The sequence below is a fragment of the Ambystoma mexicanum genome, chromosome 1q (genome assembly GCF_040938575.1).
Source record: "Ambystoma mexicanum isolate Mex_15411 chromosome 1q, UKY_AmexF1_1, whole genome shotgun sequence".
NCBI lineage: Eukaryota > Metazoa > Chordata > Amphibia > Caudata > Ambystomatidae > Ambystoma > Ambystoma mexicanum.
The window spans coordinates 1,033,269,035-1,033,294,249 of NC_090922.1; the positions used below are offsets into that span (position 1 = coordinate 1,033,269,035).

Below are 25,215 nucleotides of genomic sequence, written 5' to 3' on the forward strand. Positions count from 1 at the left end.
TTGTCTAGACAGTCTTCAATATTAGTCCCACTCAGGTAGGCAGCATTATGCTATGCTAGCATATGCTTGCAAACATGGTTTTCTTGCGTGGACCATCTTCCATATCAGTCCCACTCAATTCGGTAGTGTTATGTCATGCTAGTCTATGCTTGCAAACCCGGTTTACTCATGTAGACCGTATTCCATATCAGTCCCACTCAGGTAGGCAGCGTTATGCTATGCTAGCATATGCTTGCAAAAATGTTTTACTTGTATAGGTAGTCTTCCATGTACGTCCCACTCAGGTAGGTAGTGTTATGCCTTGCTAGCACATGCTTACAAGCACGGTTTACTTGTGTAGACAGTCTTCCATATCAGTCCCACTCAGTTAGGTAGCGTCATACTATGCTAGCATATGCTTGCAAACACGGTTTAGTTGTGTAGACAGTCTTCCATATCCATCCCACTCAGGTAGGTAGTATTATGCCGTGCTAGCATATGCTTGCAATCATGGTTTACTTCTGTAGACAATCTTCAATATCAGTCCCACTGAGGTAGGTAGTGTTATGCCATGCTAGCATATGCTTGCAAGTATGGTTTACTTGTGTAGACAGTCTTTCGTATCAGTCCCACTCATGTAGGTAGTGTTAAGCTATGTTAGCCCATACTTGCAAACACGGTTTACTTGTGTGGACAGTCTTCCTTTTTAGTCTCATTCAGGTAAGTAGCGTTATGCCATGCTGGCAAATGCTTGCAAATATAGTTTACTAATACTGGCATATACTTGCAATTTACTAATGCTAGCATATGCTTGCAAACACAGTTTGCTAATGTGCCATATGCTTGCAAAACAGTTTAGTAATGCTAGCATATGCTTGCAAACACAGTTTACTAATGCTACCATATGCTTGCAATCACAGTTTACTAATGCTACTATATGCTTGCAAACACAGTTTAGTAAAGCTAGCATATGATTGCAAACACAGTTTACTAATGCTACCATATGCTTTCAAACACAGTTTACTAATGCTAGAATATCCTTGCAAACACAGTTTACTGATGCTAGGATATGCTTGCAAACACAGTTTTCTAATGCTAGCATATGCTTGCATACAAAGTTTACAATGCTAGTATATGCTTGAAAACAAAGTTTAATAATGCTAGCATATGTTTGCAAACATAGTTTACTTGCGTGGTCAATCTTCCAAATCAGTGTCACTCAGGTAGGTAGCGTTATGCCATGCTAGCATTTGCTTGCAAACACAGTTTACTTGCATGGACAGTTTTCCTTCTCAGTCCCACTCAAGTGCGAAGCGTTATGCGATGCTTGCCTTTGCTTGCAGACACAGTTTACTAATGCTAGCATCTGTTTGCAAACACGGTTTACATGTGTTGACCATCTTCAATATCAATCCCACTCGGGTAGGTAATGATATGCCATGCTGGCCTATGCTTGCAAACACGGTTTACTTGTGTAGACCGTATTCCATATCAGTCCCACTCAGGTAGGTAGAATTATGCTGTGCTATTATATGCTTGCAAACACGGTTTACTTGTGTTTACAGTCTTCCATATCAGTCCCACTCTGGTAGGCAGCATTATGCTATGCTAAAATATGCTTGCAAACACAGTTTACTTGCATGGACCATCTTCCTTATCAGTCCCACTCAGGTAGGTAGTGTTATTCCATGCTGGCCTATGCTTGAAAACACGGTTTACTTGTGTAGACATATCAGTCCCACTCAGGTAGGCAGCATTATGCTGTGCTAGCATATGCTTGCAAACATGGTTTACTTGCGTGGACCATCTTCCATATCAGTCCCACTCAATTCGGTAGTGTTATGCCATGCTGGTCTATGCTTGCAAACATGGTTTACTTGTGTAGCCAGTTTTCCATATCAGTCCCACTGAAGTAGGCAGCATTACGCTATGCTAGTATATGCTTGCAAACACAGTGTACTTGCCTGGACCATCTTCCATAACAGTCCCACTCTGGTAGGAAGTGTTATGCCATGCTGGCCTATGCTTGCAAAAACGGTTTACTTGTGTAGACCGTTTTTCATATCAGTCCCACTCATGCAGGCAGCGTTATGCTATGCTAGCATATGCTTGCAAACATGGTTTCCTTGTCTAGACAGTCTTCAATATCAGTCCCACTCAGGTAGGCAGCATTATGCTATGCTAGCATATGCTTGCAAACATGGTTTTCTTGCGTGGACCATCTTCCATATCAGTCCCACTCAATTTGGTAGTGTTATGTCATGCTGGTCTATGCTTGCAAACACGGTTTACTCATGTAGACCGTATTCCATATCAGTCCCACTCAGGTAGGCAGCGTTATGCTATGCTAGCATATGCTTGCAAAAATGTTTTGCTTGTATAGATAGTCTTCCATATACATCCCACTCAGGTAGGTAGTGTTATGCCTTGCTAGCACATGCTTACAAGCACGGTTTACTTGTGTAGACAGTCTTCCATATCAGTCCCACTCAGGTAGGTAGCGTCATACTATGCTAGCATATGCTTGCAAACACGGTTTAGTTGTGTAGACAGTCTTCCATATCCATCCCACTCAGGTAGTAGTATTATGCCGTGCTAGCATATGCTTGCAATCATGGTTTACCTCTGTAGACAATCTTCAATATCGTCCCACTCAGGTAGGTAGTGTTATGCCATGCTAGCATATGCTTGCAAGTATGGTTTACTTGTGTAGACAGTCTTTCGTATCAGTCCCACTTATGTAGGTAGTGTTAAGCTATGTTAGCCCATACTTGCAAACAAGGTTTACTTGTGTGGACAGTCTTCCTTATTAGTCTCATTCAGGTAGGTAGCGTTATGCCATGCTGGCATATGCTTGCAAATATAGTTTACTAATACTGGCATATACTTGCAATTTACTAATGCTAGCATATGCTTGCAAACACAGTTTGCTAATGCGCCATATGCTTGCAAAACAGTTTAGTAATGCTAGCATATGCTTGCAAACACAGTTTACTAATGCTACCATATGCTTGCAAACACAGTTTACTAATGCTACTATATGCTTGCAAACACAGTTTAGTAAAGCTAGCATATGATTGCAAACACAGTTTACTAATGCTACCATATGCTTTCAAACACAGTTTACTAATGCTAGAATATCCTTGCAAACACAGTTTACTGATGCTAGGATATGCTTGCAAACACAGTTTTCTAATGCTAGCATATGCTTGCATACAAAGTTTACAATGCTAGTATATGCTTGAAAACAAAGTTTACTAATGCTAGCATATGCTTGAAAACAAAGTTTAATAATGCTAGCATATGTTTGCAAACATAGCTTACTTGCGTGGTCAATCTTCCAAATCAGTGTCACTCAGGTAGGTAGCGTTATGCCATGCTAGCATATGCTTGCAAATCCCAGTTTACTTGCATGGACAGTTTTCCTTCTCAGTCCCACTCAAGTGCGAAGCGTTATGCGATGCTTGCCTTTGCTTGCAGACACAGTTTACTAATGCTAGCATCTGTTTGCAAACACGGTTTACATGTGTTGACCATCTTCAATATCAATCCCACTCGGGTAGGTAATGGTATGCCATGCTGGCCTATGCTTGCAAACACGGTTTACTTGTGTAGACCGTATTCCATATCAGTCCCACTCCGGTAGGTAGAATTATGCTGTGCTAGTATATGCTTGCAAACACAGTTTACTTGTGTTTACAGTCTTCCATATCAGTCCCACTCTGGTAGGCAGCATTATGCTATGCTAAAATATGCTTGCAAACACAGTTTACTTGCGTGGACCATCTTCCTTATCAGTCCCACTCAGGTAGGTAGTGTTATGCCATGCTGGCCTATGCTTGAAAACACGGTTTACTTGTGTAGACTGTTTTCCATATCAGTCCCACTCAGGTAGGCAGCATTATGCTGTGCTAGCATATGCTTGCAAACATGGTTTACTTGCGTGGACCATCTTCCATATCAGTCCCACTCAATTCGGTAGTGTTATGCCATGCTGGTCTATGCTTGCAAACATGGTTTACTTGTGTAGACCGTATTCCATATCAGTCCCACTCAAGTAGGCAGCATTATGCTATGCTAGCATATGCTTGCAAAAATGTTTTACTTGTATAGATAGTCTTCCATATCCGTCTCACTCAGGTAGGTAGTGTTATGCCTTGCTAGCATATGCTTGCAAGCACGGTTTACTTGTGTAGACAGTCTTCCATATCAGTCCCACTCAGTTAGGTAGTGTCATACTATGCTAGCATATGCTTGCAAACACAGTTTACTTGAGTGGACAGTCTTCCATATCAGTCCCACTCAGGTAGGTAGTGTTATGCCATGCTAGCATATTCTTGCAAGCATGGTTTACTTGTGTAGAGAGTATTTCATATTAGTCCCACTCAGGTAGGTAGTGTTATGCTATGCTAGCCCGTACTTGCAAACATGGTTTACTTGTGTGGACAGTCTTCCTTATCAGTCTCATTCAGGTAGGTAGCATTATGCCACGCTGGCATATCCTTGCAATACAGTTCACTTGTGTGGACAATCTTACTTCCATTTCAACCCCACTCAGGTAGGTAGCATTAAGCCATGCTAGCATGTGCTTGCAAACACGGCTTACTTGGGTGGATAGTCTTCCATGTCCATACCATTATGCCATTGTGGCATATGCTTGCAAACATCCATACCAGTACCTCTGAGGTAGGTAGAATTATGCCATGCTAGCACATGCATGCATACATCCCTATCAGTCCCACACAGGTAGGTTGCATTATACCACGCTATCATATGCTTGCAAACACAGTTTACTTGCGTGGACAGTCTTCCTTATCAGTCCCACTCAGGTACGAAGCGATGCTGACCTATGCTTGCAGACACAGTTTACTAATGCTAGCATCTGCTTGCAAACACGGTTTGCTTGCGTGGACAGTCTTCTATATCAGTCCCACTCAGGTAGGTGGTAGCATTATGCCATGCTAGCCTACGCTTGTAAACCCGGTTTACTTGCGTGTACAGTCTTCCTTATAAGTCCCACTCAGGTAGGTAGTGTTATTCCATGCTGGCCTCTTCTTGCAAAAATGGCTTAATTGCGTGGACCGTCTTCCATGTCAGTACTGTTATCCCATGGTAGCATAAGCTTGCAAACAGCCATACCAGTACCACTGAGGTAGGTAGCGTTATGCTATGTTAGCATATGCTTGTACACATCCATATCAGTTGCACTCAGGTAGGTACCATTAGGCCATGATAACATATGCTTGCAAACACAGTTTTCTTGCGTGGACAGTCTTTCATGTCAGTCTTCCATGTCTCGGTAGGATACCTCAGGGGCAAAACGACACGGAGCACCACAAGTTCGATCCCCGGGTCTGCGCTTAGAAACCTCTTGGTATTATGCGTGTTATAAATAACATGTCAGTCCCATTCAGGTAGGTAGAGTTAAGCCATGGTAGCATATGCTTGCAAATACGGTTTACTTGTGTGGGCAGTCTTCCATGTCAGTACCGTTATGCCATGCTAGCATATGCTTACAAACACCCACATCAATCCCACTCAGGTAGGTAGTGTTATGCCATGCTAGCATATGCTTGCAAGCACGGTTTACTTGCGTGGGCAGTCTTCCATCTCAGTACCGTTATGCCATGCTAGCATTGAAAGGGGCCCTTAGGGGTCCCTCGCGATATGGAAACAAGGCAATAACCATACATGAAAGGATGCGCCAGACACGAGGTTAAAATTCCCAATGCTAGGGTTTATTGCAAGCAAAATAGTCCCAATTGGCCAACTGTGGTCTCACGCCCCGCAACATGTATTCTCTAGACCTCGAGGGACGCAAGAGAGCGAATTACGTACAACAGTTACATATATACAAAATGCATATCATACAGCCAGCTATGACATGTTTAACACCCCCCTTTTATTGAGCTTCTTTGAACTCGGGATGATGATGGACATTTCCGATGAGTATGACAATTATGACACTTTCGATGTCTACTCTAGTAACAATATGCAATTTAGAAAGTGTGGAGGCATCTTCTAGTTGTTGAACAGAACACGGTGCTTCTGTTCTTGGAAGCAAGCTGCACACGGGGGAAGAGTCACATTCCAAGCTTTGCTACCTATGAGGTGCTATTCGTGTCCTGGGAGCCGACATGCTCTAAAGGGTTTTGTGAAGGGGGGCCGTAAGAAGAGCATAATTCGAGCCTTTAGCTGCTTTATTCTAACACATTCTACCACAGTACGAGACTGGCTGGCAGCTGTGAAATGATTAAATGCCCTGCAGCTCTCCCTCAAGGCTACAGAGAGGGAGCGTGGGTATTCCTTTTGGGCTGCTCATGAGGAGTTTCAACGAACTCCTCAGTCCCGCGGCCTTGCCCTTTCATATTCAGACAACAATGTTAACAGTTGAGCAGAGTAAGCAGAATTCGCAGGAATTGCAAGCTGCAAAGCAGTTTAGACAGAAAGCAATGAGCAATGGTTAACAAGCAAAATGGTGATTCTTGCTACGTTTAAAATGGCCGCTTGTTGGTCAAGCATAGCAGTCTGTATTTCTATCATTCTGTGCATAAGACGGTTGGCCTTCGGCCATTAAGATACGTCTATCATCCAAATGAAGGGTATTCACTTTTCCAGATTGACAAACCCTCCTTTTGGCCGTATGCCAAACGTCTTATTCATTCATTGTATCATCCTCTGATGAGGATAAGTCTGGGGTATCTATGTCTAAACCTTTCATGCTATCATAAGCATCATCTTCATCATAAATGTCTATAGCCATGAATTGTTTTACTGTTTTTGTTTAATCAGTGTCTCTGTTATTTCGGCCATGTGTTTGTTTTCCTCTCAACACCATGTGCATACATCCCTTAGTACATCCCTCAGTTATCTCAGTGCAAACTATTGGTAGGCATTGTATGCAACAGCAACATGTTATGAATATACCAAGTACCACCACTAGTATCGAAATTAGCTTCCATCCCCAGGACTGCAATAGTCCCCAAAACCAGGATCCTATCCCCGAACCCCCTTGCAAACACCCATATCAGTCCCACTCAGGTAGGTAGTGTTATGCCATGCTAGCATATGCTTGCAAATACGGTTTACTTGCGTAGAGAGTCTTCACGTGTATAGTCCTAGAACAAAGGAAAGAAAACATAAGAGATATATGCTTTAAAGACAACACATGCTAAAATAACATTTTCATGGTTGTTGAAGGGTGGCATCCTACTGTACCCTTTTCTTTAGCTTGATCATTTACATTACTTGTGAACATTATGACGACTTAAAAAGGGTCGGTTAAGAGGTCACTGGCCAGATAAGGGTGTTGGAGAACACTCGATGCTGCCGACTCACGCATCTGCGCACCCCTGGCTCACCTTTTGTTATTTGCGCTGAACTCAAAGCGGTAAAATGCAAGAAACAACAAGCAGAAGGCAACATGGATGGATGTAATTCTGTTTCATAGAAACAATTGACATGTTAACATAACCAAATACAACCTTGTGTTAAAAACAGCAACACGTTCTGAATACAGGGGCAAGGTAACAAGCTTGAAATTAAAATATCTAAATTAAATTAGACATTGTTAATTCAATGACTGCACCTGAAGGCGGGCAGCCTCTCTCCTCCTACTTCCTACTTGTACCGCTACTCACTCTCTGTAAAGTTCTTTTGGCTCATAGCTGTCTCTTTAGAAAAAGTAACGGTGCACGGTGGCACTCTTTCTTCTTGTATCAATCACGTGTCACATTAACCCCTTAAGTGCCAAGGACGGGTATGCGCGTCTTTTTTGCGTAGACTATCAACGTGTTGTTATTGGGCGCTTTACCATCAGTCCCTTTTATCAACATCAGTTGTCCCATACATTGATACTTTGGCTTACCACGGTATCATTCTTATCATAAGGAGAGCCGCTTTCATCATTTGTTTTTATTCATTTTAATTTAGAAAGCACTCTCTGTCAGGTCATGTGATATTGTCTGTAGGAGCGTTGTGATTGGGACAGTGAAAATGCATAAATTGCAGGCACTTATTGCCTGTCTTTGTACATTCGCTAGAACTGACAAAGAAGGCGTTCCCGTCAGGAATTACTTATTGCCCCAAACGGCTTTCTTTCAGAACCAGTCCGAAGTCTCATGTAACATGAAATCGCAACCCTGCTAGTGGGCCCTTCTAGTAACACCTCATACGAGCATTGCATGAACGGCGTCATTTAATGCTTCCGTCATCAAGCACAAAAACACATTTTTGTCATAAGAACGTTTTGCTAATTGAACCATATCCAGGGTCGGACTGGAACAAAAAATGGGCCCGGTCACCCAAAAAAAAGTGGTCCACCCCTCGCCTCAAAAAAGTGCCCCACCCCTTGCCTCACGACCCTTGACCTCTGATGACTTCACCGGAAGTGATGTCATTTGACCCCCACCCCAAAGTGACATCCTGGGAAACGATGAAACATGACCTTTCACCCCTTGACAAAACAGTAAGTGGCTTCAAATAGCATTGTAAAAAAGAAAGGCTTTTAAAAAAGAAATTGGAAAAAATATATTTTTTTCACATTTTTTTTCTCCAAACCGGCCCAGCCATGGGCAGAAACCGGACCCCAGTCCCCAGGGAACGATTTCGGCCCGGCCACGGGCCAAGAGGCCAATCCAACCCTGACCATATCCACCAGCACTTATTAAAATCAAAGAGTGCAAGACATGAATTCATGAACAAAAATCATACCCCGTATTAGTGAAGCAAACACAGGTACAGATGGTGTATCCAGAATGACCAGAAACAAGAAATTAAGATCAAAAATAAAAATAAAAAACTTCCCATGTGTCCCTTAAAAAATACAGGAGGCAGATACAACCTATTCTACTCCTATTCTAGAGGGGTGAAGAGAATTGAAGGTCCCAATATTGGGTATGATTGTGTATATACTTGTGGATATACTTATTCAGGCAGCTTATAACCAACTCATTAAAATGTGAGCTTGCATTTATTGCAAAGACGGACAAGGAAGCCCTAGAAATGAGTAAAGGAACAATATTACAGGGAATTGATTTGAATATATTGCAACGTCTTAATTCAAGGGATGAATTTGTAATAAGATGACACTTGCCAGTAAATAGCCTTGAGAAAGTCCAAAGTTGGTTGAAACACGTGTCGGCTTTGACTTTTTCTATAATGTGTGGCTATATGAAAAAAACAGCAGCTGTCCCCACTAGACTTTGAGTGGTAACACTTCGAATTATGCCAAACCAAAGCCCACACTATACCTGGACTGGCCAAACTTTTTATGTCCTTTATAAAAAGGCGAAAGACAGTCGGGCCGTCACACACCCATCCTGCATATTTATTTCAATATGGACCCACATTGCAGTTGTCCCGTCACAGCCAAACCCAACTCTTTCTTAGTTGTCAATTCGCATGAGTTTCAATACGCGCTCTGGGTATACATTCTCTCTTACAAATCCCTGTCAGCCAGATATAGGATACAAACAGGAAAACATGGTTCAACAAGTTTTACTAAAGAAAAGGAAACCTTAACTAATCCTACAGCCATGGTGATGGGGTTCACCTAACTTCAAAACAAAATAATTAAATGGTGCTCGTCAGGATGTCTCACAGAAATGTTGTCCTCTGTCCAAACCTATGCGATAATAGGGTCTATCCTACCACTAATGACCTAAATAACATAAACCTCTGCCTTAGTAAGTTGGTTCCCACAATGTGGCTGGTTTCTGACCTCCACTCACTTGTGTCTTTAGTTTTCTCTCTCAAGTCCCAGCCTGCTAATAGAGTTCTACATCGGGGTCCTTTAACTCTTTCTGTTTTCCTGGAGCGTGTAGCTTGGGACATGGGCAAGTATTTGTAGCAGATCACAAAGTTCGTTTTGTATTTGGTTTTGTAAATGTTCTCCCGGCTGTCTTTTAGTCCTGTGTGGGCTCTCTGCCCTCCTTGCTTTCTGTGTACTGGATACAGTTATATGAGAAAATTGACCTTGGCTGTGAGGTTGGACAGAACCAATTAACACATATTTATGATACAAAAAATTGAATTTATTACACAAACAAAAGTACATCAAAATGTTTGTTTTTTAATAAAAAACACCAATTCACTATACATTTGACATCATCCAAATCATTCCACCATACATACACATGTTCACTCACATATATCCAATGTTCACTAACAATGGTCTAGGTTAGCAGTTACGTCACACCCTAGATAGCATTTACCCGCTCGTGGGTTACTCTGTGTCTCAGCTCCTCATGGGCTATCTGACCTGGATCAGCCCCTTGTGGGCTTTTCCGGCCTGACAGCCATCTGAGTCTCAGGTTGCTTTCACCCATTTGTGGGGTATTCTCTGTGTGAGCCCTTTGGGGGCTTTCCACTTTCTCACCCTGGTGTGGTGTGGGGATTGTCACTTCAGTTCAGGCAATTCTTAATATTAGCCCCCTAGGGGCTTTTGGCTTTCTTACCCTGGCATAGGTATCGTCACCCCAGTTCTGGTAGTTTTCAATGTTAGCCTCCTTGTGGAATTTTGGCTATCTTACCCCAGCATGGGGTATCCACTGCTCTGTTGATCCACCTCCCGGTTCCTGGTACAGCCTGTGTGCCTTCTTTATTTGGGCTTCCCTCAGCCGAGGCGGCACAGCTCAGACTCCTTTGGTAGACTCTGCATGGATGCACGGTCTTCTGCGTTTCTCCTCTGGTGGTCAGCATTTGCTCCACCCTACACCGGTTGTTTGCGACTCAGGTAACTACTGCTCCTGGTGGGTGGAGCTGAGCTCCACTAGCTCGAGACCTGATTCCAGGGAGGTGCATTCCATGGCTCCTTTAACTGCACTGCAGTTCCCGCTGGATACACAGGACTGATGGCTGACTCTGCTTTTCACCCAAGCAGCACCTCCTCTGTGCCATGGCTCTGCAGTTGCAAATCTCTTTTTTCTGTCTCGTCGGATGCATGTTTCTGCTGTTCTCTCCTTCTTCAGACGTCACAAGATGCTTGTGTTTCCCCTGAGATCAGAAAGGGCAAATTGATTGGTTCTCAGACTCGCACAATAATGGTAACAGTTGCAAGTCATATATCACACCAGCCTGCCTTAAAGAGCCCTTGGTCAGTCCCTAGGTATGTCATTAACAATGTGCAATCAGGGTATGAGGGAAGTTTAGTTAAATCCCTGTCTTGGTGTCCCCTTGTCTCCTAAGTGGGGTGTCATCCCCACTGGGATCCTGCTTGCCTGTAACCTCCATGGTCCCAAAGTTGATTCTCCACCTTGGGGAGAAGGGACAAATATCCTGGATTCGTCACACCACCCTTTTGAAGGCTGCTTTGAGATTGAGAAAACCCAAGAATTTGGAATGTCTTATGAGAGTCACATGCAAGAAATTCTGCCTGGACAATCTTAGGCACACTTCGAAAGTGTTCACACCATCACATAATCACACTGGATTGCGGCCAAAATATGTCTGTTCTTAATCCAGTGCTGAACCTGTTGATAAGGACTTTTCTCAAGATGGTCCTGGGGCACCTATCAAAGATGTTGTGGCCCAGTTTCTTAATATTGCCTGTGTCTCTGTCCCTTTCCAAGAACGGAGGGTATCCCTACAAAATATCCCCACCAAAAATATCGCTGTACATATGGCCGTTTGTCTCACCATAGCCGATATTTTTTGGGAGGGATAATTTGTGGGAGCGGGGGTTGCGGGGGTGTCCCCAGCACATTTTAAAATAATGCAGGGGTTGCTGGGGTGTCCCCGCAGTGTTCATGGGTCAATATCGCCGTAAAAATATGGCAATATATTTGTATCTCAATATTTTTGCAGGGATATTAACACATGGAACCGAAGGGAGGGAATGTTATTGGAGGATATATTTCCTAATCATTTTTAGCACACATATATTGACTGTGCTCATAGTACTCAGATTGTACTCGTTCTTGAAATATCCCCTGAAACACGACTTGTGATCTTTTGCCTTCAAGCCGGCTTTGAGAAGCACCCTACAACAAGAGAATTCTTTACATCCTGCTTTTACAAAACAAGGCAGGTTTCTCATAACTATGAGACCCACCCCTTACTGTCTTTTTATTGAGTTGGCCTACAAATGTGCATCAGGGATATCCTGTACATTGAACGATTTCCATATCCAGGAAATCTAGGATCGCTATCTTTCATTTATTTCACATGACTTCTGACCAACAGGCAGTAATCTCTGAATTATACCAAGCTAGAACTATTAAGTCATTGTCATCATCTAGATTACATCGAGGGGATGCACCAGTAGAGGTTGAGTCAAATGTATTTTTCTTCAGAGGAGTATAGTAAGCGCTTTGTATTGTATTTTATAGAAATTTGTAGAGCGCGACAAGACCTGGCAGCATCAAGGTGCTGAAAAGAGAGTGAGATTGCGAATCATGAGCTAAAACAAAAGAGTATTTAACTGCTTACGAAAAGAAGTAAAAACGTGAATGCCTGAATCTGGGGAGGGAGGACATACCACAGCGATGGAGCAAGCACAGAGAAAGCTCTTCCTCCGGCTCGAGCCTGCTGAAAACAAGGAACGACCAGCAAAGACTGATTGGCTGATGGAAGAGGCCTGTTAGGTTGATAGGGTAAGAGTCTGGATTACAGCGTACTGTAATACTTAAAGTGCAACAACTTGTGCCTCTGGTTCATTGAGGGGCAGCTGGACTGCATATGACTCTCTTCCCTTTTTGTTCATCCAAGTTCTCCCCGATTGCTACCTGCCATGGATTTCTAGTGGGGGACATTTCTGTCTTCGCTGACATATCCAGCTTGTCTAATAAGGAGACGGCCTTCTGAGCCAACGTCTTCAGCCGAACATAGTTTAAGCACTTTGCTTCTAGGAGGATCCAAAAGGAAAGATACAAACAAACATGCCAACTGTCTCCTTATGTCAACATATAAGTATAGTGGATACAGCAATGATTAAATGCATTTTGTATGCAGCTTTTCACATGCCAGTGCCGTACATGAGATTGTGTTGGCAGCACTCACTCCACACTTTTCAACATTTGTCAAAGGATTTGTTATAGTGCAGCTTAAATGAATACTTGGTTTCTGCACAAACAAATGAGGCCTTCCATATTGAAATTTGCTAATATTTAATATTTTACTGTAGAGCCATTTGTCATGATTGACAAGGAAGCAGGTGGACTGTCTCTAAGGGCATCAGACTTCGGCATTGAGAAACTTTACTATGATGGTGTCACCTGCACGGTACTGCTCTATATTCTACCCAGCCGCCATCCTATTTGAAAAACAACATTGATGTGAATCTGAAATTGTTCTTTTTTTGCCCGGTTAAAGGTTAGAACAACTTTGTGGATGAAGGGAAAGACCTGTGGTATGTGTGGGCATCAAGACGATGAGAAGGAGCAAGAATTCCAGATGCCCGATGGAGCAGTGGCCAAAGATGGGGATAGCTTTGCTCACTCGTGGATTCTTGCCGAAGAGCCCTGTTCTGGAGGTAACATGCTCATTGCTGATGTTAGTTGCCTTATATGAAGTTCAGTGTGTAGAGGACATCTCGACGTATGTGGTGTAGTAAACGCAGTGAAGTATGTTTGTGCCGTCTGCCAATCCCTCTAAGGGAAACTTGGATCTTTCCTTGATACGCCAGAGTTAGGACATAAATTGTTGCTTAGGCGATTTGTACACCGTCTGTGTGCTACTGGTCTGAAGCAATGCTCTTGTGAGGAGGTTCCTCAATTATTGGAGCATTCATAGAGCAATTTTTTAATTAGTTTAGTTGAAGAGATTTTTGTTTCATTGTGCTTGGTGTGAATGCAGGTGCTTGGGAATGCTCTGACTTAGGGAACCTACTCAGGATGCCTAAGGATCTTTGATTATTACACTTTTATCTAATGTACAAAATGGACTATTAAAAGCACTGCTATTGTAACTACTTGAAGCTTTGTCTTTATAAAGAATCTGAGCAGTCTGCCTGTTAAACTTGTCTTACAACCTGTTCTATGTCAGGCTTGCAGTAACCCCTGCCCCTCCCAGCTCTGATGGCAATTATTTCCTTCAATCCTCAGGGTACGCCCACTGATGGGAAATATACCTTTATTTGGCGGAGCAGATATTGCAGCAATACAGCTAATAATTGGAGCTGTTTTACCTCGTAACTGTATTTTCCAATTCGTGTCTGGCACTAGATAGCCCTTTTAAATAATGAGATAAGAACAAGAGAGAAATTAAGTATAGAAACAAATAGGTTAGGCTTGAGAAAATGGAGTTGGAAGAAAGATAATCTTGTGGTGGGACTGGTCTAAGTAATGAGACAGCAGTCAATGTAATACAAGGTATATATTAATTTCTTATTAAACAGAATCTATTTGGAATATGTACGGGTAAAATGTTGTATGTTATTTAAGAAAATGTTTAACTCCACATTTCAGACCTGATGTTTTAAAAATATTAATGCTTCCACGAGCCGATCCGTCCATAATTGAAGTCCAAAATCAAGTTCGACAAGGAAAATATCTCTGCAAGCTGAATCATACTAAACTAGATCGGGTAGTGCTAGAATATGCTTTGAAACAAATGTGATCCTTTGTGGATTATGGACATATGTATATGTCTTCAGAGCACAGGCAACTACACAAGTCTTGTCTAATACCACATACAATTGGGAGAATTGAGGAATCATACTGTCTAGGTTTTGCCAATGTGATCTGTTTTATGAGATGGTCAATAGCCACTGAAGGTCAAGGCACAGTAGGGTATGGCTAAATACTCCTGCTACTTGCCATCAATGACTGATGGTACTTAATGCTTATATACATTTGACTTTCTGCAATGTGTAAAGCCTTTATTACCAAGAAACCAGACATGATAGACACCAAACTCTCAATTTATGGTTATCTTTGTGTCACATCAGAGTTCGAAATTGAGGGGAGCTGGGAGCTTGATACCACTAGCCCTTTATGCCAACTGATGCTAGACAAACCCAGCTATGTGAATTTAACTGTGTGCATTTGGGACAATAGGGGTGTTGCTAGGTCTGAAAAAGATCAGGGGCTAAGCTAATGTCGGGACTTGCGGGATTAAGGGCTAGCTGTAGCCTTTTGGTTGCGGCCCCCGAGCTTCTATGCGGGACTACAACCAAAAGACCTGGGGCTGGGGCACCCCCCAAGCAACGCCCATGTGGGACAATCTATAAATACACATTTGCACCCATCTATGTGACATTTGATGCATAAGGTGGCCTAAACAATGTGCAAATGGATATGTTTACATTTTATATGTAAGTTAGATTTGCAGAGACCTATTTACTAGCTCCTTGTGCTCACTGAGGATCTGCTTGATTTCAGGAGCTGCTTTTAGCTCCTCCATATCAAATCTTAATTTTGAAACCCTGCACATGCATCTAAATAATTACAAGATTAGTAATGTCAAAAGGTAGCAAAACAAGGAGTAGGTAGCAGACCTTAAACCTCTGCATCACCTCATTATGGAAAACTGCTATCACTGTACCTCCAACTGTCTCCCACTCTAATTTGCAGAAGGTGCTCAACCCATGCTTAATCACTGGCGTATCTCTGTTGTATGGTTTACTTGTTTGTAACCCTTGGTAAACAACCCACATCACTTCTGTAATGGCCCACATGTTGGTACAAAACCCTTTTGGCTCTGAGAGTGTTCACTTCCCATTGGGTTCTCTTCCAATCAATCTCAAGATAAGCCTGGGTTTGGGCCATGACCTCCAGTTCCATGCTTTTTCTTTAATAATTCGGATTAGAAACAAATCTGCAGTTATCAGATACATAAAGAACCAGTGGAAAAGAGATGTGCTTAGTACCACTATCTACTTCAAGGTGAGTTGGAGCATTCAACATCAAGGAGATGCATTCAAGGAGGCAGAAGGTATAAGAAAAAAGGATGAAAAGTAATGCACTAAGTGGGCACCACGGCATACACATACTATGTGACACAGAAAGCAAATCCCACAGTAAAGTGACTTCTATGTTGTTTTATTGACATAAATTTGAATGTGGTAAATTTGTTTGACTGACATTTGGTTGTTGCATTTTAATCATTTTTTCTTCTTTTAATGGGGGGTTCCCCCACTTCCCTTGCTCTGCCCTCAAAACTCTCAGCTGCCTTCTTCCCTGCCGGCAACTCCTACCACCGATATATATTTATTTTAACTACCACAACCAAATTTAGATTGACCAAATTTATCAATTTCCAATGTAGGTCACTGAAGCCACATTAAGATAATGGCATTAGCAATGCGACCATTTTTTTTCTGGAACATGCCCCTGTAAGAGGATTCAATTCAACACTACAGCTAAGTCAATGCCTAGTCTGGGATACTGAATGGAAACTCTTATTGATATATCTTTATGTCCAGTTCATGCGTTCTGGATGACTACCCCTATATAACACCCCTCCCTTGGAATCCCCCTGACCCCACTGAGCCAAGAAGTAGTTCTGTTTTGCAAGTTAAAAGGTTTATTTGATAATTTAAACAATAGATATATATCACAATTTATAATAATTTAATAATTGAATATCACACTGAATCTGAGCAGTAATCAATAATGGATAGTCTGGCACTAGCACACTTCTTTATAATCAATGATGAGTGGTTATAGGATGGATAAGATAGCAACAATACTTTATGGTTTCAAATGGATGCAAGGTGGAATGAAAATGCAGTACAGAAAATACTCAATATGCGTTCAACAAAACAATGTAATCACTTTTCTCTGGCAATCCCCTCCCCCCTTTAGGCAATGCAAGGAAATGGAAGGAAAGCACACAGTTCTCAGAAATGCAATCAAATGTAATTCAGTTCACCCCAGCAAGCTTATACTACAGAAGTTGGAAACACAGGCCCAAAATGCTTTTATATGTGCTGGCAATGAAGTGAGGAATATGCTGAAAATGGTTTTAATTCCCTCTAGAGGTTCAGGGTGAGTGGTATCAAGTTAATATTAGTCCAGGCTCACTTTAGCAAGGATCTAGGGTGTAACTAGCAGGTTAAACAAATTTTTGGCAACTGAAAGCAAGAAGCTTCTGTTTTCACACGTGGAGAAATTTTCAAATCGCGGCAAATTCGCGAGTGCGTTTTTCGCGATTGCGGAGGAACTACAAGGACACGGAGATATGAGCGATTAAATAAAGGTCGTTTTTCAGATTTGAAATTTTAAAGTTCAAAAAGACAAGTGCAGCTTGCAACTAGAAAATGACAGGTGACAGCTTTAGAAATGACAGGTGACAGTTAGGAGACAGTTCTACTTAGATTAAAATAGCTTGAATTTTATTATTTTAACTAAGAGATTGGTTCTGCACAGTCTGCTAGGTACTCACACTATATTCTTGAATTAAATGGGCCTCGCCACGGATCTGGTCAGGTTTTAGACTGGATGGTCTGGTCTCGGCACTTCACAGTGATCTGGGTCAGCTCTGTTCTGCTGGTCTGGTCTGGGGCAGCTCTGGTTCTGGATATTGATAGATTTGAAGTCTGGATCTTTCTGCACAGCTTTCTCTAGAGATTGATGGAGGTAAAGTATGGATTTTCCCGGCAGAGCCTCCCGCAGCAAATGGATTTGAAGGTCCCTATCTGTCCTGTCTGTCTGCTTTTATCTGTTTTTAAAATGGGTGTGTGTGCAGCATCACTAGACCCTACCCCTCTCCACTTATCATTGGCCAAGCTTTCATTTCTCCCCTGATTGGGGGAGCTAAGTTGTGTCAGAGTGATGTCATTTTACAGCCTGCAGAAAGTCCACTCCTCCTGTCAACTTGCACACAAATCTAGATTTGAACCAAATACATATTTGCAGAGGTACATATTGTTTTAAAATCATATGCACCCATCATGCATTACAGGGGGTATACCCTGTCCAAATCTGCTCTTCCTGAGAGCTTGCATTCAGAAATGGCAATATTTTGCACTTTTTAACTGGTTTGCAATTTCGGACATTAACCCAAATTTACACACATGTGCGCAAGGAGTATGGACATTAGTTGATGAAGTGTCAGATTTTTCACATGCACACATTTTGAGTAATATCCTCTTTTCCGCTAAAACCCCCCTGAACATAGCACCGGGTCCTAACACGTCTTAAAATGTGGGCAGAGAAATCCCAAGAATTATGGTATCATTTAAATAATTTTCATAAATCCGCTCTATGAATGATCCATCTTTTTCTAAAACCATATTCTGGCTATAGGGGTGTGTCTTTTCAGGTCACATGGTACAGAAACCAGTCTTTCCAGTTTCTGCCAAGCTCAGAGACCCTGCCCCTCCCAGCTTCTGCCAAGAGGAAGCTGTTTTACGACATCTGCAATAAACCATCTGCCTGGGTGAAGGGGGTTGCATTGTTCAGAGCTCCTGTATTCTGTGGGGGCTCCCCTTAATTCAATTATCAGAGAGATGGCATATCCTTAGTGTGGCCAGCAGGAAACAGCCAGACCTGGGAAGTTACTTGTGAATCAAGTTTCACTCCTGACGGGGGTAGTTGCCAGGCAAAATTGGAATCTCTTTAAGCCAGTTTTTAGCCACATGTCATTTCTGTTCCCCAGTTTTCTGCATTCAAATAACTAACAATTTTTTACATATGCAGCTAGAATGCTGATTCTAAGTTTAAAACTATGACATTTAAACAATTGCAGCCTATGTGACACTCAAAAGTAGGTCACTCATTTCTTTTAAACATTTAGATTTTTAGTGTCTTTCAGTCCAAATTTACTTAAACTGCTGAAATCCACAGCTCAGCCAGTCTTGTTATAAACCTTCAAGTCACTTCAGAATATAACTTTTCATCCTCTTTCCAGATTCTGTATGCCCACAATACTTTATTCTGCCAGATGTCCGCTGGTGTTCAGTGAGATTTTTGGATGTGTTGCAAATAGGCATTTTGAGCTGGCATTCAGAGAAACAAAAGGTGATTTTAAAGTGCGGTTTTTCCTTTGGCACACATTTCACTCATGGCACCCCGGCCCATCCTGCTTGCATTGGTGGGTGGCAAGTTAGGCAACCATTTTAGTGTGCACAACTGCGCGGTTTTCATAGATTCTGGCGCACATGTGGGCTTTTTCGGCCATCTTGGATTTCCTAAGCCCACAGCACCAAATGTTGTAGCATAATAGTCCAAACGTGGGTCGGAACACCCAACACCCCATATGGGGGCTCAAATGGGAATGGGGATTGACCGGGTCCGGGTTCCCTGAATGGGAAAATACTGGGCCCTCCAAGGTCGGAATGGCCCAGTATTTCCCCATTCAGGAGCAGAAAAGAGCAGATAGATAGATAGATAGATAGTTAGAAAGATAGATAGATAGATAGATAGATAGATAGATAGATAGATAGATAGATAGATAGATAGATAGATAGATAGAATGTTACAGAATTACACCAGACCTGTGGGGACATGGGGTTGGTTAATCAAATTATTTATATAACACATAGGAGTTAGTAATTCAATTGGTGGATACTTTTCTTATGGCAAAGGAAAATAAGCTGCAAAAGAGCTGGGTGGTCTTCTTTTTTTGGGGGCTGTGTGGATGAGGACCGGGTAATAATCGTATCCAAACTCGTAATGAGGCCCAATGGCTTTAAATGCTGACAAGACCAAGCTTCTTATTGCTGCCTCCAGTTACATGCTAAAAAACCTTCCCACCGAATATGCTTCATTTTATATAGCCAATGTCTGTATTCATGTTGTCCAAAGCGACAAGACGCTCGGGGTCACTATTGACGCTGAACTCTCTATGCGTCCACATGTGGCGAAAACCCGAGCCACATGTGGCTGGATTAACAAACAGCTCTGTTCACTATGCCCTTTTTTACCTGTCAATTGCATGTCCCTTCTGGCCTCGGCCCTTATCAACTCAAGGCTGGACTACTGCAATAGCCTTCTGGCCGGCATCTCTGCCGCTAACAACACAGCTCTTCAGACCACTCAAAACAGTGCGGTATGTGCCGTCCTTGGCCTACCCAGACGACATTCCATTACTGAAGCCCGGAAAAAACTACACTGGCTTCCTATCTGGCATAGGGTTCCTTTCAAGATACTCACACTCACGTATAAATGCCTGAATGACATTGCACCCAGTTACCTTTCAGCACGGATTCATCGTTACACTCCAGGTCGTCCTCTTAGGTCAATGGAATAGGCCAGACTCTCTCAGCCTCGTTTCTGTCTTGCCAAATTTGGCAAAACAAACTTCGATGTTCTTGCCCCAGCCTGGTGGAACCTGATTCCCCTTCACCTCAAGTCCTCCACTTCCTTATCTGACTTTGAACAGAACCTGAAGACCTTCCTTTTCTCTGCTGCTTAGTTCTGTGCTTCTTTTTCTGTCTCCGATTCTGGTCTCTGTTACTCTCACTGTTTGTGCCTTTTATGTGCGCCGTTAGGCCTGCGGGCGATTTGGCGCTCTAGCAAGAATTAAAATAAATAAATAAATACATTTTATTCGCTTTTTACTACTCAGTCAACCAGTGTTTTAGACTTTTGACTGGAAAACACTTATCCCCATAGCTTGATAATGGTGCAATTCCTCATTTGCACCTTGCAAGTTCCTCGGTCACAGCATGAACCCCATATTAACACCAGGTGAATAATCTTGCCTGTATGAGGATCCATTGTGTTTGTTGAGGGTTCTATCCATATCAGGAAGTACAACACAGCTGTAACTATTGGTTGTGCCCACAGAAAACCCTGTTAAGGAGGTGCCGAGGATCACACAATCAGTCAGGAAAAATACTCAATGATGGAGGACTCGGGTGCATGTCAAAACCCAACTTTATTCAAACAACAGATCCAAGCCGGGACAGCGTACACACATTTCCTCTCGTAGCTCTCATCTTTCTAACAAGTACAAGCGAGTACACACATCCCAAACTCTTGTTGACAGTGACTCGACTGCTCTCTTCAAAAAACACCTGAAGACGTTCCTCTTTGATGAAGAACTTGGTTAAACGACTGACTGGAAAACATTTCAAATTTCTAGTACAATTCCTTCTGTGCCTAGGTTTTTCCCACCCTATTGTCTTTCATGTTTTTCCTTGTGAGCACCCTGAGGCCTATGGGTTAGTGGCTCTCTAGAAAAGAGCAGATAGATAGATAGGATAGAAAGATAGATAGATAGATAGATAGATAGATAGGTAGGTAGATAGATAGATAGATAGATAGATAGATAGATAGATAGATAGATAGATAGATAGATAGATAGATAGAGTGTTACAGAATTACAACAGACATTATGTCACATTACACTTATCATTTTACAAAACCTGTGGGGAAATGGTGTTGGTTAATCAACCTATTTATATGACACATAGTTGTTAGTATTTCAATTGGTGGATAATTTTCTGATGGCAAAGGAAAATAAGCTGCAAAAGAGCTGGGTTGTCCTCTTTTTTTGTGGGCTGTGTGGATGAGGACCGGGTAATAATCGTATATACAAAGATTGTGCAAACAAAAACAAACTCACAAAACACATAATTCGTCAAGACCTCTCATGTTATTTGAAATTAAAGTGAGGTTAGTATAGGAAGGTGCGGGGAAGTTGTAGTAATCAACCCTTTGGACAGTTCTTCCTAAACTTAAATCTTGTATATCTATGTGTCGTTTTTGTTGGTACACATCAAATTGTGTGTGTTTTTTATGTCTTTTCAAAAGATTTTGTGTTTTGAATGAGATAATGATTAAAATATGTATTTTATAGCTCCATGTTTTTCAGTCTTAATTATCTAAGACTACTCTCCCCTTTCCGTGTTGCGTGTGGACTGCCACACCCTTTGGATGTGAAGGAGGGAAGCTGTTCTGTGGAATCTTTGTATATACTTTTCTGATGGCTCCATTTGGGCCCATCCTACAACAAACACTATTTCTGTTTCACCATTTTAAAGACAGCTAATTGGTCAACACTATCTGGGATAGGCGGTGTGGCATATGACCTACCAACCTTGGGCACCTTTGACGAGAAACCAGATATGAGTGAGATATAGTGGGGGAAAGGAAATCTGTAGTCTGCCATATTTCCAATTAAGGAATCCTCCTGAGGCGATGAGGTCTTCCCTATCCTTTGAACTTAACCTTGGCTGCCGTCTGGGGCTGGTACGCATGGTGAGGGAGTTCTGCATGTGTCCTATATATGTTTGGCTAATAATTAATGGCTAGTGTTTTCTATATCTGGGTCACGTTTTAGGGTACTATGTTTGAGAGTGGATTTCCTTCTATTTATGAAGAGTTTAGCAAATTCTAATGTATATGTTGTGTTCTTTATGGCCACTCATAGCGCTAGTCAATTACTTTCTATTCAGCCTTTTGGCTTACTGTTCCTGTGCACCGTGACACCAATGTTTTTTTTGTGCTCTTATTAAAATTGATTAACTGGGGAGTCTACCACGTCCCGTCCTGGGAATTGTTATCTTGAGCCTGCTTTCCATTCATCCACTACTCTTCTAGCTTCTGACCTTGGCTCTAGCTTGTGGGCTAAAGCTTGAGCTTTACACAACTTTCTCAAAATACACAAAAATGGCTACTTCAGAAACTTGCTAAAGCTTCTTCATTTAGGAAAATGGCTGCGCTTTGGTTTATTTTTCATCATGTTGTGCCCTGCATCTTGTACATGCTAATGCTTTTAGGGGCTCCATATACACGTGTGTATGTTCTTCGTGTCTACGTGCATATATCCTTCATGTCTGCGTGCACATGTCAATGTCTGAAAATATTATTCATGTCTATGTAACAACTACCTGTCACCCTACTTATTACACTACATATTCTATACATATTTTCAACTCTATGGTCTAAGTTGGTTTTGTCTTTCTCCCCTAGGATCTTGGGGTGGTAGGGCTGTCTCATCTGGTACCTTTTGCCACCTGGACGACACTAATGAGGGGCAGGGTATGGAATTGGTACTTGCATACTCGCGGGTATTGTCTATGGATTCATCTGCCCAATTACAACTCTTTCAAAGACCCCTTAGGGTACTCCTGCAGCCAGAAAATATCCCAAACTGCGTGTGTGTGTTTGTCACGTGGCCTGAAATATTCATCGCTCACTTTTCTGGGATTTCCAGTGGCAGGTTAAGCCAGGATACGTTATGCCAGTGTGATTGGTAGCCAGGAAAATGTAACCCCTACATCTACCTCCCTCATGAGGCCATCCCTATTCCAGAGTGTTTCAATGCCTATTTTTCAAAGGTGGGAGCGGTCTATACCTTCATCCATACAACTGCAGGCATGTCTCCACCAGCCACGAAGTATGTGAACCACAGCCCGGCTTTGTTGGACAGTACTCATGGCCCCTCCAATATGTCAATAGCGGGACACCTTGTTTGACTCCACATCAGCACCGATTGTGGAGGATCCAGCCAGAGACACAGCCAGATTCCTTATGAACCTAAAGCACCCATTGGACCTGCCAGAGACACAGCCAGATTCCTTCTGAACCTAAAGCACCCACAGGACCTGCCAGACTCTGTTGGTGACCCCAATTCAGCAATACAACTAAGTCAATGCCTAGTCTGGAATGCCCAATGGAAGCCCTTATTTATATATTTTTATGACAAGTTCATAAATCTGGATGATAAACCCATGTATAACGCCCGTCTCTTTGAATCCCCCTGACCTCACTGAGCCAAGAAGTAGGTTTGTTTTGCAAATTAAAAGATTTATTGAAAAATTAAACACGATATATATCACACTTTTATGAATAAATTAATATTTGATAGCACACTTATGAATATAAATTTGATCAACAATGGATAATATTACACTAGCACACTTCATTAATTACTTCGGAGTTGGTATAGAAAGGATAAGGTAGCTGAGAATATTTTTATGGTTTCAAGGAAATGCAATGATGGAAAAGAATGCAGCACAGAAATAAACTGATATGGTTTCAACAAGAGATAATATGATCACTTTTTCTTTTGGCAATTAACTCCCCCCCTATGCAATATAAGGAGATGGAAGGAAAGCACAAAGTTTTCAGGAATACAATCAAATGCAATACAAAACCCTGTTCCCCCTAGCAACCTTAGAGCAACCGGTATGCTTTAAAACAGGCAGAAATACTTTTAAATGTGATTTGCAATGAAGTGAAAAATATGCTAAAAATGATTTTAATTCCCTATAGGAGATTCAGGGTAGGTGACAGCTACTTTGAATTAGTTCAGGTCAACACCAGCAATTATTCAGGAATGATTATCAGATTGAAAACGAATTTCAGCAGTTGCAAGCAAAAGAAAGCTATTTTTGACAGGTGGATAAATTGAGTCAAATGGCAATTCGTGGCACTTTTTCTGAGTGCGTCGATCGCGATTACGGAAAAACTATAAGGAGTGGAATGTCATTCTGTGTTTGTTGGAAAGCTTAGGATCTTAGATTTAAAATAAAAGATACGGACGATTTAATGGAGGTAGATTCTCAGAAATAAAGTAAGGTTCAAATGACAAATGACACTTTCACAGGTTTGAAATCACAGAATGAACATACGATTTCTATGATACAGTTCTCGATAGATGGAAATGGTTTGAATTAGATTATTTTAAACTAAGAGATTGGTTTTGCACAGCTCTGGCTGGATAACCACTCCTAATTTTGGAAGGAATGGGCCTCGTCACAGATCTGGTCAACAGGTTTAGCTGCGGTTCTCTCGCCATGGGATGGTCTCTGCCACTGGTTCTGCTCACAGCGTGGCCTCTGGTCTGGATCTGGCACTGCAGAGCGGTCTGGTCTGGTCTTCTGGAACTGGATCAAGTGGGTTCTGGATACAGCACTGCTCTCTGGGTCTGGTTCTGGCAAAAGTTCTTGGCAAAGAAGCAGAAACAGCACAGCCCGGCTGTTTTATTCTGATGTGCCCCTTGGAAGTCTGGGGTTTGCAAGATTGTAAGGCCAGCTGAGAATACTTTTAGCTTGCAGTAAGCCTTCTGCTTCAAAGTTCTGGAATCTGGAGTCTAAGTTCTGGATATGGTCCTTCTGGATATTGTCTGGTCCGGCAAAGTGCTTCGCAAGAAAGTGGAAAGAGCAGTCCCTACCTGGGTCTCAGTGGCACTTTTTATGTCTTTTGAAAATGGGTGGAAAGGCTAACTTTCTATGCCCAACCCTCTAAGGATCCTGATAGGTTAGAGGATTTTCTGTCCTCTGACTGGGGAACTGAGCTGTGAGTCATCCCGTGTCATGAGACATCATTTTTATGGCATACAGAAAGAACACTCCCCTTTGGTTTCACTTAGAAAATGAATTTTTCATAACAAACAGGTTTC

At 42.1% G+C, this 25,215-nt stretch overlaps 1 protein-coding gene across 1 annotated transcript in view; it reads left to right on the forward strand.

Annotated features, from left to right (window-relative positions):
* LOC138540759 (vitellogenin-A2-like) overlaps positions 1 to 25,215 on the forward strand; it is a 135,002-nt gene that overhangs the window by 104,378 nt on the left and 5,409 nt on the right. Inside the window, exons 32-33 of the mRNA XM_069641708.1 lie at positions 13,103 to 13,200; positions 13,291 to 13,450. Coding sequence (XP_069497809.1) covers positions 13,103 to 13,200; positions 13,291 to 13,450 — 258 coding nt within the window. The remainder of the gene's footprint in view (positions 1 to 13,102; positions 13,201 to 13,290; positions 13,451 to 25,215) is intronic.